Source organism: Cebus imitator, unplaced genomic scaffold, assembly GCF_001604975.1.
Source record: "Cebus imitator isolate Cc_AM_T3 unplaced genomic scaffold, Cebus_imitator-1.0 Scaffold42, whole genome shotgun sequence".
Lineage (NCBI taxonomy): Eukaryota > Metazoa > Chordata > Mammalia > Primates > Cebidae > Cebus > Cebus imitator.
The window spans coordinates 13,731,578-13,749,069 of record NW_016107357.1 but is presented as its reverse complement, the minus strand read 5'-3'; the positions used below and the strand labels follow the sequence as shown (position 1 = coordinate 13,749,069).

The following is a 17,492-nucleotide window of genomic DNA, read 5'->3' as shown; positions in this document are numbered from 1 at the left end:
TGAACTTCCTCCTAATGGAGTGTGGAGTTTTAGACTGATATGCATGGGAGACAAGAGAGAAGAAAGTGCTAGAAATGGGACAAAGTGGGGGAGGAAAAGGGAAAAAGGCAACAGTTTATACAAACACAACCACAGTCCAGCTTAAGGAGCATGCAACTCTGTGTTTCTTGAGAGTGGGCTGTAAGAAAGGCATGAAGGTATCATAACGCAGGGCAAAAGCCTGCTTAGCATCTAAATCCACAGAATCTCACCAAGACCAGCAATCAGAAATAATAAAGCCTCAGTCTCTGCCTAGTAGAAATAATGAAGATTTGCCATGAAAAATCTTGCAAAATGAACTGCAGAGTCAACCTCATACTGAATTTTCAATTCATTTTCTTATGTCAATTCACTGCAGGAATGTCTTTACTGACAATTTAAAAACTGATTTTCTGTTTGCACCATGTAGCTTTTAATTTCCCTGGCTTATCCTGCATTACATACTTGTGATACATGAGGTAGAGAAACAGAAGCTGAAAGAGAACAAAGAATCAAATGCTACAGTTGCCAACAGCAATGAAGGAAATTCTAGCAATGCTGAGGCGCTTGTCAATCTTTCAAGAATGGATCCTGACTAGAACTTGGTTTTTCTGCATTCTTTCTAAAGCTAAGTGGCCTGAAACACTAAGGAACACTTCCAGATCAACAGTCTAAAAAACAAAAACAAAATACTTTTCCCTAGACAGGAATCCTCTCACCTTCAAAGGAAGCTTCTAAGATTTTCCAAAACAGAGTCTATTTCAGAATCAAAAGTAGATCCTGCTCTCAAAAACAAATACACTTTAAAGCCTTATTTTACTCAAAACAGGAAAATACAAGGTTCGACTATGTTGGTTTTCACTGAGTGTTCTAGCTTACTATTCCTTCCACAGATCTTTGTAAAAATTGACACTGTTCACCTGGAAAACAAGGCTTCAAGTAGATGTCCTTTGTTCTTGAAAACATCATAATCTATTGTCATCATTTTGTGTGAGTAGGAGATATTTTGAAAACCAATAAAATGTTAAATCTTACATTGCATCAAATTTTAATAAAGCATTCAGGGTAGCTATCAAAAATGTCATTATGTAAAAGCCCAGCATTATCTTATCAGCCTTGATCATTAGAAAACAGAAAAAACAATCCTAACTCTAGTAGCACCAGAAAACAGGAGAGCCCTATGAATAACCTCACCAATAAAAATTTTAAAGAAATTAATGAAGAAAGAGAAACATGATTTTGGCTATGGAGAAGGAAGATTATCTGAAAAATTAAAATAGGCTTTATGTCAAAATAGCTATAGTTCCAATCACTCCATAGAAGACATTTTTTTAATGGATAGTAAAAGTCTTGATTATAGTTTGCTCCAGCTCTACCACTTATACAATCAGTGTGTCCCTGAGCAAGTAACTTTCTACTCTATGCCTCCGTTTGCTCATCTGTAGAATAGGAATATAGTGATAGTGTTCTGAGGACTAAATGATTTCATGCCTGGCACTTAGTTTCCACTCAATAATAGTTTACTGCTGCTAGTGCCACCATTACTAGAGTTTCTGAACAAGATCATTTTTGCAGAAGAAAAACATAAACAATTACCATGGTAATTAAAATACTATGATACTGACACAAGGATCAAACAGATCAATGGAAGAGAACAGATAACGCTGAAACACTTCACACACACACACACACACACACACACACACACACACAAGAGTTTTAATATAATTAAGCATAAAATACTAATTATAAATGGGTTATTTAACAAACAGTTTTAGTAAACTGGCTAAATATCTGGAAAAAAATCAGTTGGGAACCTCATTGTATATTACATTCAAGATAAATCCAAATGGATTGAAAACATAAATGTTAAAAAAAAAAGGATGCAGAAAAAGAAATATCTAGGTAAAATTAAAAGATCTATATAAATTTGGAATAGGGACAAACTTTTCTCTGTGTTGAAGGAAAGAAATCACCAAACTGAAGTGACAAACTGAGAAAAACAGAATCAATAATATAAAAAGGCTATCTGCTTTATAAAAGATCTATTTAAGCCCAAAGTAAAGAAATGGGAAGAGCGATAGATGAACAATTTAAATTAAGGAAAACTTAATGAACAACTGAAAAACTCTTAACCCCATTCATTAGTAACTGTAAAATGCAAATTAAAGCAAAGCAGTGTGTATTATATTGAAAATAAGTTCAGTGCTCAGGGCTGGCAAAATGCAGCAAGACGAGCACACTCACACCCTGGCAGTGGGGCACAAAGTCAACACAGCACTAACAAGATCTTGAAAGTTCACACCCCGCCAGCTCATATTTCCCCTTTTAGACTCTCCCTAAGGAAATAATCACGCCTAGAGAAAAAGACTCAAGTACAAAGGGTGCTTTGTTGCAAGGTTATTTACAATGGTGATACAGAACCTGAATGCCCAACACTGAGGGAGTAATAATTAAATCAAAGATGAAAACTCATAACATGAAATAGGATGAAACTATTAAAATCTCCCAGTTTTGAAGATTATCATGTTGTGAGAACATTCCCATGTCCCTCAATCACATTAAGGGAAACAAACACCAAACCTATGAAACTATACATAACATTTCCCCTGATCTTGAATGACTGAATAAACAAACTAGGTAAACAAAAGGAGCAGAAACAAAATATGCTAACATTGGCTAACTTGGTGATAAGATTATGAGTTATTCGCATTGTATTTTTAATTTTTATTTTACATTTTTTGTAATTTTTTACCATGAATATCTAGAACTTGAATACTCAAGAAAATAATAAATGTTGACAAATAAGGAAAGAGTTAACTCATGGAATGAAAAAAATTAACCGTCAACCCCACTAAAGGCTTTCTAAAAACCTTCCTGAGTCTAGAACGCTTACCACGTATGCTCTATTTTTCTTTATTTCTCATGAGCAACCATGATGCCCAGGCGCCATTCCTGCCTAAAGAAACATAACCAGAGCAGTTCCACAAGGTGGACCTGGGTTGTGCCTGGGCCTCCTGAGCCTTTCCCTCACCTCGAGTTGCCCTTCAGCTCCTGACCATTCTTTTTTTTTTTTTTTTTTTTTTTGAGATGGAGTCTTGCTCTGTTGCCCAGGCTGGAATGCGATGTCACCACCTTGGCTCACTACAACTTCTGTCTCTCAGGTTCAAGTGATTCTCCTGCCTCAGCCTCCTGAGTAGCTGGGACTATAGGCACGTGCCACCATCCCTAGCTGATTTTTTTTTTTCAGTAGATACTGGGTTTCACCATATTGGCCAGGCTGGTCTCGAACTCCTGGCTTCAAGTGATCCACCTGCCTCAACCTCCCAAAGAGATGGAATTACAGGTGTGGGCCACTATGACAGGTCCCACCCATATTCTCACTACTCCACCTGTAAACAGGCATAGCCCTGCTTGGCCTAATCAGAAAAGTACTTTTTTTCTTATTTTTTTTTTTAGTATTAAAACACAGACACACACATCTCAAACTTTTACTCATACATAGTGAAACTGCTTACACACGATAAATATTTCTTATTATCAGAGTTTATGTTTTCATAGATCCCAGGCTCTATGAACTAACACTGTGCCCCTTTATAAAGAGTTTCTAAAGCTTCCAGTTTACTTGGTTGTTTTCATTGCCAGTAACAAAAATGATCTCTTTATACTCTCCAGTTTTGTTGCCTAATTATTTTAATATTTCTTTTTTTTAATGTAAAGACAAAGACCAATTCCTTCTCCTTTTTTCATTCCAGTAAAATATATATGATGAGAGAAAAATTTCTGCTCCAGAAAAGAAATCCATGACCCTGACTGGATAAGAATCCTGTATTAGTCCATTTTCACACTGCTATAAAGACACTACGTAGACTGGGTAATTTATAAATAAAAGAGGTTTAATTTGCTCATAGTTCCGCATGATTGGGGAGGCCTCAGGAAACTTAAAATCATGGTGGAAGGTGAAGGGGAAGCAAGGATCTTCTTCACGTGGTGGCAGGAGAAAGCGTGCAGGGAAAACTGCCACTTTTGAAACCACTGGATCTCATGAGAACTCCCTCACTATCAGAAGAATAGCCTGGGGGAAACCACCCCATGATCCAACCTCCTCCCACCAGGACCCTCCCTCCATACATGAGGATTAATTTGTGATGAGATTTGGGTGGGGACACAGAACCAAACCATATCAAATCCCCTGCTAGGAACTTTTTCTACAGGGAATGTGCATGTCTACATTTGGTAATCAGAATATAAAAAGTTGGGAGAATTCTGTATTTCTTCATTTTTTAATTAGAAAACAGATTCATGCTTTGATCTAGTCAGCACATGATCTCTTATATGATCTTGCAGCTAGACACTAAGCACCTGTGCACACTTTTCTCCCAGGATTTGGTCTACTCTGTCTGAGCAGGTTAAGTGAAAAATTCTTTGCATTGACGCAGTCAGTTCCTAAAACCAGAATCTTCACATGGAATTTAATTTCAAGTATTTCACTTGTGTTTTGAACATTTAAGTAGAGAGGAACATATGTGATGGGAAAACTCAAAAGAAAAGTACCATGCTCTCTGCTCCTCCACAACACATTGGCCACAAGAGTCCCCAGCACAGGAACTGAGGGAAAGTTCCAAGAGGAAGGAATTAGGGAAGAAGGAAGTGGGAGGAGGAAATAGGGGATAGGAAGAAAAGGAGAACCTGTTGGGTTCCAAGAGGCACAACCCCCTGCTGAAACAGACCATAAGATACCACCAGCCCTCTGAGATTAGAACAATCCTCAGCAGGCTATAGCTAAAACCTTCAGTAGCCTTTGGGCAACCCTCTGAGATTAGAACGATCCTCAGCAGGCTATAGCTAAAATCTTCAGTAGCCTTTGGGCAACTGCCACTCCATACTCCAGCTGAGCTCTGAATGCCAAGGAACAGAGAGGCAAAGATCTTAGAAGACAGTGTGCTCACCAAAGAAAATGGCAAGAGCCAAGGAGTGTCAGGCTGGCATGTGCGGGAAGTGATTGGACAAGTGTGGCTGAAGAATGGCAAGTTGAGGTCAGAGGTTATTAAGGCCAGGTATCACAGGGTCTTCTCGGCCACTAGAAAGACCTTGGACTCCCTGGTGCCATGGAAACCTCTGGACGGTTTATAATTGGTTTTTGAGACATGTCTGTACCATTTAATTTTCACAAATCAAAGTAGTAAGCCTATAAAAGATTAAATAACACTCACATTCCTTAACATGGTCCACAGAGTCCTGCATCACATGGCCCCCAACTCACCAAATTCACCTTCTTCACCTGCTCTTGCTCCAAGGCTCTGAGGTCTTAATGTATCTGTTCCTGCCATTTAGAATATTATCCCCAGATCTCCCCGCCCTGACACATACAAATACCCTAATACTAACTCTCTCCAGTGCCCTCTCACCTTTTCCTTTCTGTTTAAATGTCATCTTCTCAGAACTCTTTCCTGGTCCATTGCTCTCAAGTCAGTTCTTCCTGTCACTGTCTCTCATAGCACCCTGCTCTTTTCTGTCACAGCATTAATAACGAAGTATAAATTTATTTAGTGTCTACCTTTCCCACTAGACTAACAGTTTTGAGGGAGCAGAAAACATGTCTGCTTTGTTCATGACTGTATACACAGTACTTAATATTTGATAAATAGGTATATAAAACAATACATAATAAAACAAAAATTGGTTCTTTGAAAAGATCATCTAAATTGACAAATGTTTAGACTGACCAAGAAAAATGAGAAGATTTAAATAACTAAAATAATGAAAGAAGTGACAATACCACCAATCTTACAAAATAAAAAGCATTATGGGTGAATATGAACAAATGTATGCCAGCAACTTAGATACTTCAGATGAAATGGACAAATTACTAAAAGGTACAAATTACCACAACTCATTCAACAAAACGTACAAAATCAACAGACCTATAAGAAGAGATTGAATTGGTCATTTAAAAGCTTCTCACCAAGAAAAACCTAGCCCACATGGCTTCTCTAGTGAATTCTATCAATCATTCAAAGAAAAATTAATACCAATCATTCACAAACCCTTCCAAAAATTAGAAGAGAAAGAAACGCTTCCTAACTCACTCTATTAGACCAGTATTAACCTGATACCAAAACTAAACAACAATATCCCAAGAAAAGAAAGCTACAGACTATATCTTTTGTGAATACAGATGCAGAAATCCTCAACAAAATACACCTGCATAAACTCTATACAAAGACACAGTTAACATCATGCATAATGGTGAAAGACTAAATATTTTCTTCCCAAGATTGGGAATAAGACAAGGATATCTACTATCACTACTTTTATTCAATGTTGTAATGGAGGTTCTAGCGGGGGCAATTAGGCAAGCAAATGAAATAAAAGGCATTAAAAGTAGAAAGGAAGAAGTTGTAAGATGTCAATAAAGTTGTTTTTTTCTTTCTTGAAAAAGGTAATATAACGATATAATGTCTTAACTGCTTACAGTACTTGCTAGGCATTTGATAACAACTGGTGATTATGCTTATATAATGATGCTTTTTCTTCCTAAATGTTTGTTGTGCTGTGAAACCAGGTTAAGACATGAATGTGAGAAGACAGAGGAAAGACCTATCTTTGGGAATGTTGGCACCTGGGCATCAAGAGCCTTTCCGAAATAAAATATTTATGTGTACTGAATTTATAGGAATTTACTTGTAGCTCAGAGTGACAGCAAATTATGTTGTTTATCCTTATTAAGACTCAATCACCAGATAACTTTTAAACTGTAAAATGCAAAACTTTAAGAGCAAAAGGCATTCTGTTTCCATGGCTAGCAATTCCCACAGTGCACTAAGAGCAGATGGGTTCAAAAAGCAGAAACCACATACTCACGTTCCTCAAGACAGGGAGCACCAACTGCTCAAAAGAAGTCAGGTCAACCACATACTGCCCAACTCGGCATTCACGTTTTCCAGGTAGAGGTTGTAACCTGAAGGAAAAGACATTGTGTTCTTTGCTGAAAAACTCCAGTATTGATTTCTGGGTTTTAGCTGCTCCACTGAGCCTCTGGCATTCCACATATGCTAAGTCAACCTTAAAAATGACCAACACAAAATGCAGTGGTCTGCAAAGCGGATCAGGTTTTCTCTGCTTTGAACAGACCTACCCTAAGTGTCCACACCTCCAACAATGGGCCTTGTGGTTATGGCAAGGCTATAAGCTCCGAGCAGCTATTGCATCAACAGTCTTTGAAAAGCGGCACTAGAAACAGGACGAAGAATTATAAAGTGCGGAGTTTATAACTTGGTGAATAAGTTTTAAGTAAAATATGACTTTTTTCATGTGATGGTTACATTCTGTTTCCTTTCTCTGAGAAACCCCTAAAGGCCTAAGATTCTTCAGGATAGATGAGATCATTTGGCTCAACTTTGTGCCCAGGGAGAAACTCTCAACCTAAAGGGAAAGCAGATTGGCATCCAAGAACCCAATTGAGTTTTTGCTTTTGGTGAATTTAGCTCTTGTTGAAAAGCTCCCAAAGCACAGGTGGAAGGGGAGCTTAGACAATAAAACAACACAGAAATGAAATATCAGTACCCAACTCTCGATAAAGGCCCTCGGGTGCCGGACAACGTGACCACATCGAATCCTATTCTTCTCCCTCCCTGTCTGACTTCTTCTGTATAAAATCCATCGACAGGCACTCCAGAGGATTTTAAAACCTCACTGGCTTTCTGGATCAGTGTTGTTTTTCCAACCCCTAAAATAAAAGAAAAAAAAAGAAGAAAAGCCCATTAGTAATCACTCCCTCGCTAGAGCACACACAGCACTTGTTGACTCTGAGACAGCAATTAGGGTGGGTAGAGAAATGGGCTGTAAATGCATTTATGAATATTAACTTCAATTTAATTTTGATTGCTCCAGGTGTTAAAATGCTTAATTTCAAGCATAATTCAACAAGCATAATAAAAATAGGAATGATATCTTGAGGTTTATTTTTAAATGTGAAACATTATTAATTTTGCACATACACAATCCCAGAACCAACTGAGTGGTTTCTGATGATATTCTCACGTGCCCTTTGCCTCCTGTGAAATGGTTTACAGTTCTCATTTTTCTGCCCAGGAAGTAACATTGGTCACACCTGAGTCAGGGGCTGGGAATTTAAGATTTCAGCCTTCAAGAGATTACAAATGGACCTACACTTACAGTGGGAAAATCACTTTACTCCTCCTTGGATTTACATTGCTGTATCTCCTGAAAAAGTGTATTAAACACCATTAACATCCCTGTTAATGGTCGCTTTCAAACTTGTTCATAACAGCAAGCCTGTCAGGTCCAACATCATCTTCTCCAGGGTCTCTAAGCATTTCTTCACCTTATCCCCCACACCTTCCCTAATTTGAACCTATGCACCTGCACCCTCTCATCCTCCCCACCTTGACCTTTCCTTTCCATCCAGCCTGGCCAGTTGACTACTCTGATGAACTCATGGGTTTACAAGCACCAACAGGTGCTACCTAATATAGTAATACCAACCACTGACACTATGGAGCCAGACACTGTTCTAGCCCACTTCAGAAGCATTTTCTTGGTTAAGCCCTCATAACCATCCTCTGAGGCAGTTACTATCCTTATGCATATTTTACAGATGAAGAAACTGAACTTTTAAAAATATGAGCCTTGTTCCCAATATGGATTTAAGTAAGTGGCATCATGACTACCCAACTATGGAAGAGAGAGAAAGCTAGCGTGTCTGCAAGTGAGCTATTTTGAGACACTACAGAGTTGTAAATCATGCTATTTCTAGGACTACCTACTCTTTTAACCCTCCTTGACATAAAATATGATCCATTATTCTAACTTAATATATCTAGCTTCACACTTCACATTAAAATAATAGCACCTGGCCTTCTGGAACATGAACAGCAACCCAAGAGGATTCTGGCTATAGTGAGCCACAGTGAGCAGGTGGCTGGTAGGAGAACTGTGTAGAACATAAAATGATGAAATTCTAATCCAGCCCTGGCCCTCAGTAACAACTGCTTTAGGAAAGTCACTGAAGAATCTGTTTAATGCAAGTAATAGCATTGCTGAATGTGTAAGCTGGTACTCCTTTTCTGAAGGGCAATTTCAATATGCCTACTACAGCAACCTGCAGTTCATGACTAGATGTCAACAAAATGTGTACAACAGGACATTCACTGCAATATTTTCTATAATAGCAAAACACTGAAAACAACCTAAATGTTGATTAGTGAGGGAATGTTAACTCACAGCACCGTGTATATAATAACACATAAATACACATGAATACCATGCAACCATTAAAAAATATATTGCTGGCTGGGCACGGTGGCTTACACCTATAATCCCAGCACTTTGGGAGGCTGAGGTGGGTGGATCATAAGTTCAGGAGATCGAGACCATCCTGGCTAATACAGTGAAACCCTGTCTCTACTAAAAATACAAAAACTTAGCCAGGTGTGGTGGCATGCGTCTGCAGACCCAGCTACTCAAGAGGCTGAGGCAGGAGAATTGCATAAACCAAGGCGGCAGAGGTTGCAATGAGCCGAAATCACGCCACGGCACTCCAGCCTGGGTGACAGAGCGAGACTCCATCTCAAAAAAAAAAAAAAAAAAAAAAAAATACACACACACACATATACATATATATATATATTGCTTATGTGTACTTATTACCATGGAAAATAGACCACAGTATATGATAATAATATATGAAAAAAAGCAGGTTAATAGCGGAAACCATTCCATTATGTTTTTTTAAAAAATGGCGAAGTACATATGTGTCTACAGAAAATAATGTCAAGATTACAGAACAAAGATTTACAGAGATGATTTCTATTAAGTTGAAATTCCTTGTAATTGTCGCTTTCTTCCTTAAAACTTTCCTGGTTTTTTAAATTCTTATACTGAATTGGTCTTACTCTTATCCTAACAAAAAAAACAACGCTGTTTTATATTTTGAAAAAGATAAAATGGAGCAATGGTAACTATTCCTGTTCACAAAGGGTATACTGTGGGGACTGCATGTTGTGTAGCACATTGTGCATTAATAAATAGGAAGCATTTGGACCAAGTTCCTTTTGGCTTCTTCAGCTCTAGGAATCTTCTTTCAGTTAATTTTTTCTTCATTAGTTAAGCTGCTACCCCAATACTGTCTGGATAAGAAATGAACCAAATACGTCGAGGTGACAGCTGTATGCCAGGCACAAACAGATCAGAAAGCTCTGGAATTATTTTGGTTCTGGTTCTCCCCTAAGCAGACCCTGAGATAAAGTTCAAGTGCAGGTAGTTTAACTTGGGAAGCCGACAACATGATGAGCTGGTAGGGAAGAAAGTCAGAAGGGAGGGGAAGACACCAGCACGAGGTGTACTATCAAGCAAGTTCCACTGGGGGCAGCTGGAGCTTCATCCCACTGGGGAATCCTAAGGGACAAGTCAGGGCAAGTGGCTCAGTTATCCTGTCTGAGGAGTGAGGAAGTAGGGAATTTATCAACTAACTTTAAGGAATCACAGGTTGAAGGCTACTCCCTGGGCACAGGAATTCCCTGGCTCTTCGGGCCTGCTCTGTGTGCAGGTCAAGTGGGCTCCAGGGACCAGAGAAAGCCCTCCAAGATGAGTCATGGGTACAGACAGTTGGAAATGGGAAAAAATGCTAAGTGCCAGGGGTACTAAGAGGATATGTAACAAAAAGTGAGCTCTTTGAGAGGAGACATTACCTGATGGTCTGAACATGTTAAGAAGACAGAAAGAAACTAGGCAAATAAAAACATCAGATAATAACTCCTATTATTAGGAGTTATTAGGGGGAAAAACATTGTGTGTAAAAGGAAAAAAAAAAGAAAAATTAGAGGGCATGGTGGTGCACACCTGTAGTACTAGCTACTAGGGAGTCTGTAGTGGGAAGACTGTTTGAGCCGGGAGGTGGAAGTTGCAGTGAGCTGAGATTGTACCACTGCACTCCAACCTGGACGACAGAGCGAGACCCTATCCTAGTACAAAGAAAAAGAAGGAGGGGTTAGGTGGCTCCCACTTATAATCCCAGTATTTTGGGAGGCCCAGGTGGGAAGATCACTTGAAGCCAGGAATTGGAGATTAGCCTGGGCAACATAGCAAGAGACAGGTCTCTACAAAAAATTTAAAAATTACTTGGGTATAGTGGTATGCGCTTGTAGTCCCAGCTGTTCAGGAGGTTGAAGCGGGAGGATCACTTAAGTTCAGGAGTTTGAGGATGCAGGGAGCTATAATTGTTTCACTACACTCCAGCGTGGGTGACAGAGCAAGATCCTGTCTCTAAAATAAATAAATAAATGGAAAAATGATACATTATGGCTGGGTGCAGTGGCTCACGCCTGTAATCCCAGCACTTCGGGAGTCCCGAGGCCACCAGATCACCAGGTCAGGAGGTGAAGACCATCCTGGCTAACACAGTAAAATCCTATTTCTACTAAAATTACAAAAAAAAAAAAAAAAATTAGCTGGGCGTGGTGGCACACACCTGTAGTCCCAGCTACTTGGGAGGCTGAGGCAGGAGAATCACTTGAACCTGGAAGGCAGAGGTTGCAGTGAGCTGAGATCACACCACTGTACACCAGCCTGGGACCACAGAGCAAGACTGTCTCAAAAAAAAAAAAAAAGGTTACTACGTGGCTCTGTTGTGATTATCTTTACATAGCCATAATACTATAAACACTCACTAATGAAAATTACATTGTAACTACATGAGGAAGAGGAGGAGAAAAGACAGGTGCGTGGGTTTGAGGACAGGTTTAAGAGAGCCACACTGTAGAATTATTTGAGTCTTTCAGCTAGTTTACAGAAGACTTTGATAAGACGGCAGAAACAAGAATCACCACCAATACAATCAGGGTATCAAGACACCTCCATTATAAAACACACGGATATCTTGGGGTCAGCCTGCTTTGTATCAAACTGCATTCCAAGTTTCAAATAAAGGATTGACAAACCAACTTTCGGAAAACAGTTCTTTGCAATACTTAGGAGTGACTGTGGATAGCAGGCATTTCTCAAACCAGCCTCCTACTCCTCCTCCTCCTCACCGTCTGCTCCCCATTTGCCCTCTCCAATGCCTGATAGAATTCCAAAGTCTGCAATATTAGGTGTAGCCTTTGCTACTTAAGGCTAAACATAAACATTAAAATAAAGTAAAAAAGAATTCTAGATCCAGGGTTACAGTCTTTGATATCTGAGCCCACAATAAACTTCAAAATTAGATTTGCCTTGCAAAGGAGCTGAAGTCCTTTAGCCCACCATTATTTCTTAGCCTGTCTGATGTGACCACCACCTTCCTATCCGTCCTTTTTAGTAATGCTTGATACATGGGTAGCGCCTTCATTTAAAAGCATCTCCTCCTACTCTCTCATCTGACCTCAATACTATCCTATTTCCCAGATGAGAACTCCACAGGCCACAGGTTGAGGGATCTGACAGACATCGCGGGGGGCCGGGGTGGGGGGCGGACAGCGACAGGAACAAGCAAGAGCGTCTGAGAAGGGCTCCTGTAGGTACCAAAGCTTCTCCACCTGTGGCCTCAGCTGTGGAGGGAATTCAAGGGGATGGAAATGGGGATGGGGACGGGGATAGGGGGATGAACTTAGATGGGAAAAAGGTGTTACATCTTCCATTTCGCTATCCTCCAAAGAAAATTTCCCATTTCTTTGCACTATGTAGCAAAGAGCCACAATAAAGAAGTACCTGTGACTGTCACTAGAAATCAAACATCCCCACTTGACATCGCGGTTGCTGCTGATCTCCTGAAACACGGTTTGTGCAGACCACAATGTCAACACTGCAGTAAGGAGTTACCGCTGCCGCTGGCTCCTGCGGTTTCAGCCCTTCATCAAGAAGCCGGTCTAGGACCCCCTCACGAGTGTGTTCTAATCCTTTGGGCCCTTAGTCGTTTAAGTCACGTTTTCCGGGAAGGAGTATAAACGCTTCAGACTACCAAGCCCGCCATTTAAATTGGGAACTTCAGAGGCCGGAACCCTGGAGCCGGGGACTCTCCCCGACAGCACAGGGTCGCCCCCAGCCCGCGCGCCCCCACCCCCTCGACCTCGCAGAGGTGGGGATCCCCGCAGGGTTACCTGGGGACCCCGTTAGGAACACGTGCCGGGCCATGCGGGTGGGCAGGGGTAGGGGTCGCGGTCAGGGTAGCAGTCCGGGTTGGGGTCGCAATCCAGGTCAGATCCGGGCCAGGGTCGCAATTCAGGACCCGCCCACCGCGTGTCGCAGGCCCCGCCCCCCAGCGGTACATCGACCGGAAGCACCGCCCTCAAGCCCACGCATGCGCCCTCTCCCGCGTCCTCAGTCCGCGCCTGCGCACTCAGCCCTGGGCGGTTGTGTATGTGCCCGGGCAGTTCCTAAAAGACAGAGCGGGCTGTGAGGTCTCTAAGTTTCGTCCTGGGTTCTGGGCTTTTGTGAGGTTTTTGCAGAAATAAGTGCGTGAGAACCTCCGTTATTAAACTATTGCTGTTTCAAGTGAGCGCCATCACCCAAGTTCTGCCCTGGACCCCGCACCTAGGAGCTGAAATTGCCCTAGGCTGCAGGGACAGCCCTTTTGTAGAAGGTTTGGGTCCTGGAAGCATTCCTCAAAGCGGGATGCCAAGGTAATAACTCCAACTATGTTCTCAACCATTCCTCAGAGTATGATCAGCTGGGGAGTTTTACACTTGCTCTAATGCCTGGGTTTCACCTGCAGTAATAGGAAGTGTCAGAAGACAAAATTACAAGTTTAGTTTAAAGGTCTAATTGGCGGCCGCGCGCGGTGGCTCACGCCTGTAATCCCAACACTTTGGGAGGCCGAGGCGGGAGGATCATTTGAAGTCACGAATTCTAGACCAGCCTGACCAACATGGCGAAATTCTGTTTCTACTAAAAATACAAAAAAATTAGCTGGGCATGGTGGCGCGTGCCTGTAGTCCCAGCTACTTGGGAGGCTGAGGCAGGAGAATCGCTTGAACCCAGGAGGCAGAGGTTACAGTGAGCTGAGATCATGCCACTGCACTCCAGGCTGGGCAACAGAACGAAACTCTTGTCTTAAAAAAATCTAACTGGCTTATATTTGGGATCTAGAATCGGGAAACATCATTCTATAAGGCAAATAGAGTGTTCCAGTGAGCTGCGCAGAGGAGGTTGGCTTTATGGGCAAAAAAAGGCTGAAGAACAGAACAAACAACTAAGGTGGGTATTTCAAAGTTATTTTCCTTATAGGGTAAAAACAGTTTGGACGTTGTTAGTGTACTGACTCAGGTTGACTAGAATCTCCTGTTTTTTGGGAAAACTGGCCTGTTTCAAAGTTCATTTTGGTTGCATGGCACTTAGCACAAGTGACTTCATTCTGGTTTCATCTTGTCTGCTAGGACCTAGTACAGGAGGTTAGTCCAAAACAATGGTCTCCCATAAATCTTGTTTAACTTGAGTAATTGGTCTTGGGCGAGTCCTGAGCGTCTGTATTTTTTTTCTTCTTTCTAAACTCCAGGAAGTTTCTAAATTGCACTAGGATTGAGAACCACTGGTGTAGGCAGACTTCCCGTCCTCAGCCATGCATAGGAAGCCCAATTTTCCCTCTTTTCCTTCACATTAAAGTGTATACCAAAGCCGGACCCAGCTGGAGGATCTCCTCTGACAAAGAATTAAATAGCTTCTCCGTCTCACTTTACCACTGCAAATGTTCCAGCCAACGAATGCCGTGGCAGTGGCTTTGGGCCATATTTACCTGTAAACTCTTGTAGTCTAACATGTGTACAGCTTGATTTGTGGTCAATCATTCCCCATCCTGGCTGTGAAAGCAATTCAGTGAGTGCTCAACTTAATTGGTTTGTGCCCACACATGGACTTCCTAGTTTCCCTTTAACCTGAGACATATGCCAATCCAATGATTATCTAAAAAACAAAGTCAGATTTGTGAAATATAGCTGTCATCACCATTATTTCTGCAACATTTGTAATGCTATATTATTACAACAATATTTATTATCTCAACTGGTAATATAGGGCCTCTATCTTGATTTATTTTGCACTCCATGCATGTTGAGTACAATGAAAAGCTGATAAAGCAAAGCAAATCCATAGGAGGAGCTTCCAAAGAAAGGGGGGTAAGTATATGTATCTCTTGTATCAAAAATGTTAATTTTAAATGTAAATCATGCAGCATTTTCCATCACTGAAAAGCAGTTTGGATTTGCAAGGCTCACCGGAAGTTGGGTTATTTTGTTTTGATGCTGTGCCTGGAATTCTGGCACCAATTTCAGTAGCTCAAAGATATATGCAATCCAGGTATAGTGAATTGATGTGTCAGAAAACAGAAAAAAAAGACTTCCAAAGTTGAATGTTCTTTATCATGAAAAATGAATTATTTGGATTACATGGGTATCTTCATGTTAGAAAATTCATTGATTTGATGCTTAATTTCTTTCCTCTATTTGTTATTAGGCATCAATAATAACAAATTAGCTTATATCTCTTAGAGATTAACAACAAAAGATGACATAAATGTAAACTGATTTTAAAATAAATAGGATCTTAAAGTACTGTACCATACTGAATCTAACTTGTGCTTCTTATCTAATCAACATCCAATGGATTGATGTTTGTGTCCCCCCAAATTCATATTGTTGAAATCTCAATCCACAAGGTAATGGTATTAAAGGGTGGGGCCTTAGGGAAGCAATTAGGTATTTAGGTCATGAGAGTGGAGCCTTTGTGAATGTGATTAGTGCCCTTACAAAAAGACAGGAGAAAACTTGCTTTCTATCACTCTGCTCTCTGCCTTGTGAAGATACAAGGAGAAGACTGCTGTCAACCAAGATGAGGGCCTTCCCCCAAGAACCTGATCATGATGGCACCTGATCTTAAACTTCCGCCTCCAGAGTTGCAAGGAGTAAATTTTTTCTGTTTCTTTAAGCCACCCATCTGTAGTACTCTCTTATAGTAGCCTGAGCTAACACACAAGATAGAATTACCTAAGGAACAGGTGATTACAATGATTTCTTCTTACAACACCTGGGTGCAGCCTCATTTTTGGCAGGATCCAGTACAATTCTTTATTAAAACAGTTTGTAGATACAACTCTACAGCCTCTACAATCGTAAAATACCCTAAAGTCCAAAAAACACTGTTTATTTTGTTTTCATATCTCCCTTTTCCCAGGACTGTCTTCATTTTTAAACTGCAAGTCCTGTGTCTTAGGAAGCCCTTCAATCCCAAGCAAACCAGGATGGATGGTCATCAAACTGTTAAAGGAATATATGGGAAGTAAACCAAAGGTTTTATGCAGTTAAGATATTTCCTTCTTACAAATAAGGCAAAGGCTAATACTTTGTTGTAATCTGTTGTCTTTTCAGCGGTCTTTATAGAATGACAGTCTAATGCAGTCTAAACCTAAAGTCTGAGCCATTCATACCCTGAGTTCTAATCTCTGTGCAGAACAATGTTCTATCAGTAACCCACTAGGACAGAAGCAGAGATGACTCTACACCCCTCACCCCACCCTTTCCTGCACCGCACACCTGAATGTCCCCCACACCCAGCCACTACTGGCATCCGGTGACATCTTCCTGGCTGGACACAGAACAAGAGTTCTGGCATATTTAGGATACAGTTTCCTAAGTACAGGAAAACTGAAAACAGAACAAAGAAAAAGTGTGGATGTGAAAATAACAAAGTGGAAAGAGAGACCATTGTGTTGTTTGGCCAGGCTACTGTTCATTTAACTGTATGGAAATAGCAGCTAAATTCTACTTTTAGGAACCCCCTCCCTCCCAGGCCCTGTGATTGATAGGAGTGAACCTCCCTCTTCTTCTCATTCTCTAAGGGGAGCATATGACCCAAACCTGGTCAATGAGATCATTTTATCTTCCCAGCCTCAGTGACTGACTCTGAGGAAGCACGTGACCCAAGCTAGGTCTACACCACCTCCACCCCTAGCCATTGAGGATCAAGGACAGCCACCAACCGGCATGACTGAAGCAGTGGGACAAGGGAAAGTGAGAGGGGGTGTGAGAGGCCTCCCCTCCCACTCTCCCCAGGCACCCCTTACTCATCCTCCAGAATGGGCTCAACTGCTACTGCTCTGCAAGGTTTGCGTGGTTATCCAGGCCCAGCCCCTGCCTGTTTGGCCTTCCCTTGCAGCACCCTCATGATTGCTGGCATCTGCCTCTTCTCCTGCCACTCGGTTATGAATTCCTTCAAAGGCAAGACTCTAGGCTGGGCGCAGTGGCTTATGCCTATAATTCCAGCACTTTGGGAGGCTGAGGCAGGCAGATCACTTGAGGTCAGGAGTTCATGATTAGCCTGACCAACATGGTAAAACCCCATCTCTACTAAAAGTACACAAATTAACCGAGTGTGGTGGTGGGTGCCTGTAATCCCAGCTACTCAGGAGGCTGAGGCAGGAAAATCATTCAAATCCAGGAGGTGAAGGTTTCAGTGAGCTGAGATCACACCACTGCACTATAGCCTGG

General features: G+C 41.3%; 1 protein-coding gene and 1 long non-coding RNA gene across 3 annotated transcripts in view; one reads left to right on the top strand and one right to left on the bottom strand.

The window, feature by feature from the left end:
- The window catches only part of NTPCR (nucleoside-triphosphatase, cancer-related), a 28,979-nt gene extending 15,650 nt beyond the window's left edge, over positions 1-13,329 (bottom strand). Inside the window, exons 1-3 of one of the 2 annotated variants that reach the window (XM_017526552.2) lie at positions 13,116-13,329; positions 7,585-7,747; positions 6,883-6,979 (exon numbers count right to left, since the gene is read on the bottom strand). In XM_017526552.2, coding sequence (XP_017382041.1) covers positions 6,883-6,979; positions 7,585-7,747; positions 13,116-13,149 — 294 coding nt within the window. In that variant the 5' untranslated portion in view covers positions 13,150-13,329. Of the gene's footprint in view, positions 1-6,878; positions 6,980-7,584; positions 7,748-13,115 lie in introns of both variants that reach the window. The other variant, XM_037737793.1, reaches the window with a different exon arrangement.
- Positions 13,330-13,353: 24 nt separating this feature from the next.
- LOC108302812 lies at positions 13,354-17,283 on the top strand. Its single transcript, XR_005199826.1, has 3 exons — positions 13,354-13,415; positions 14,104-14,211; positions 16,180-17,283. It is a non-coding gene; the product is annotated as an uncharacterized LOC108302812 (long non-coding RNA).
- The last annotated feature ends 209 nt before the right edge of the window (positions 17,284-17,492 follow it).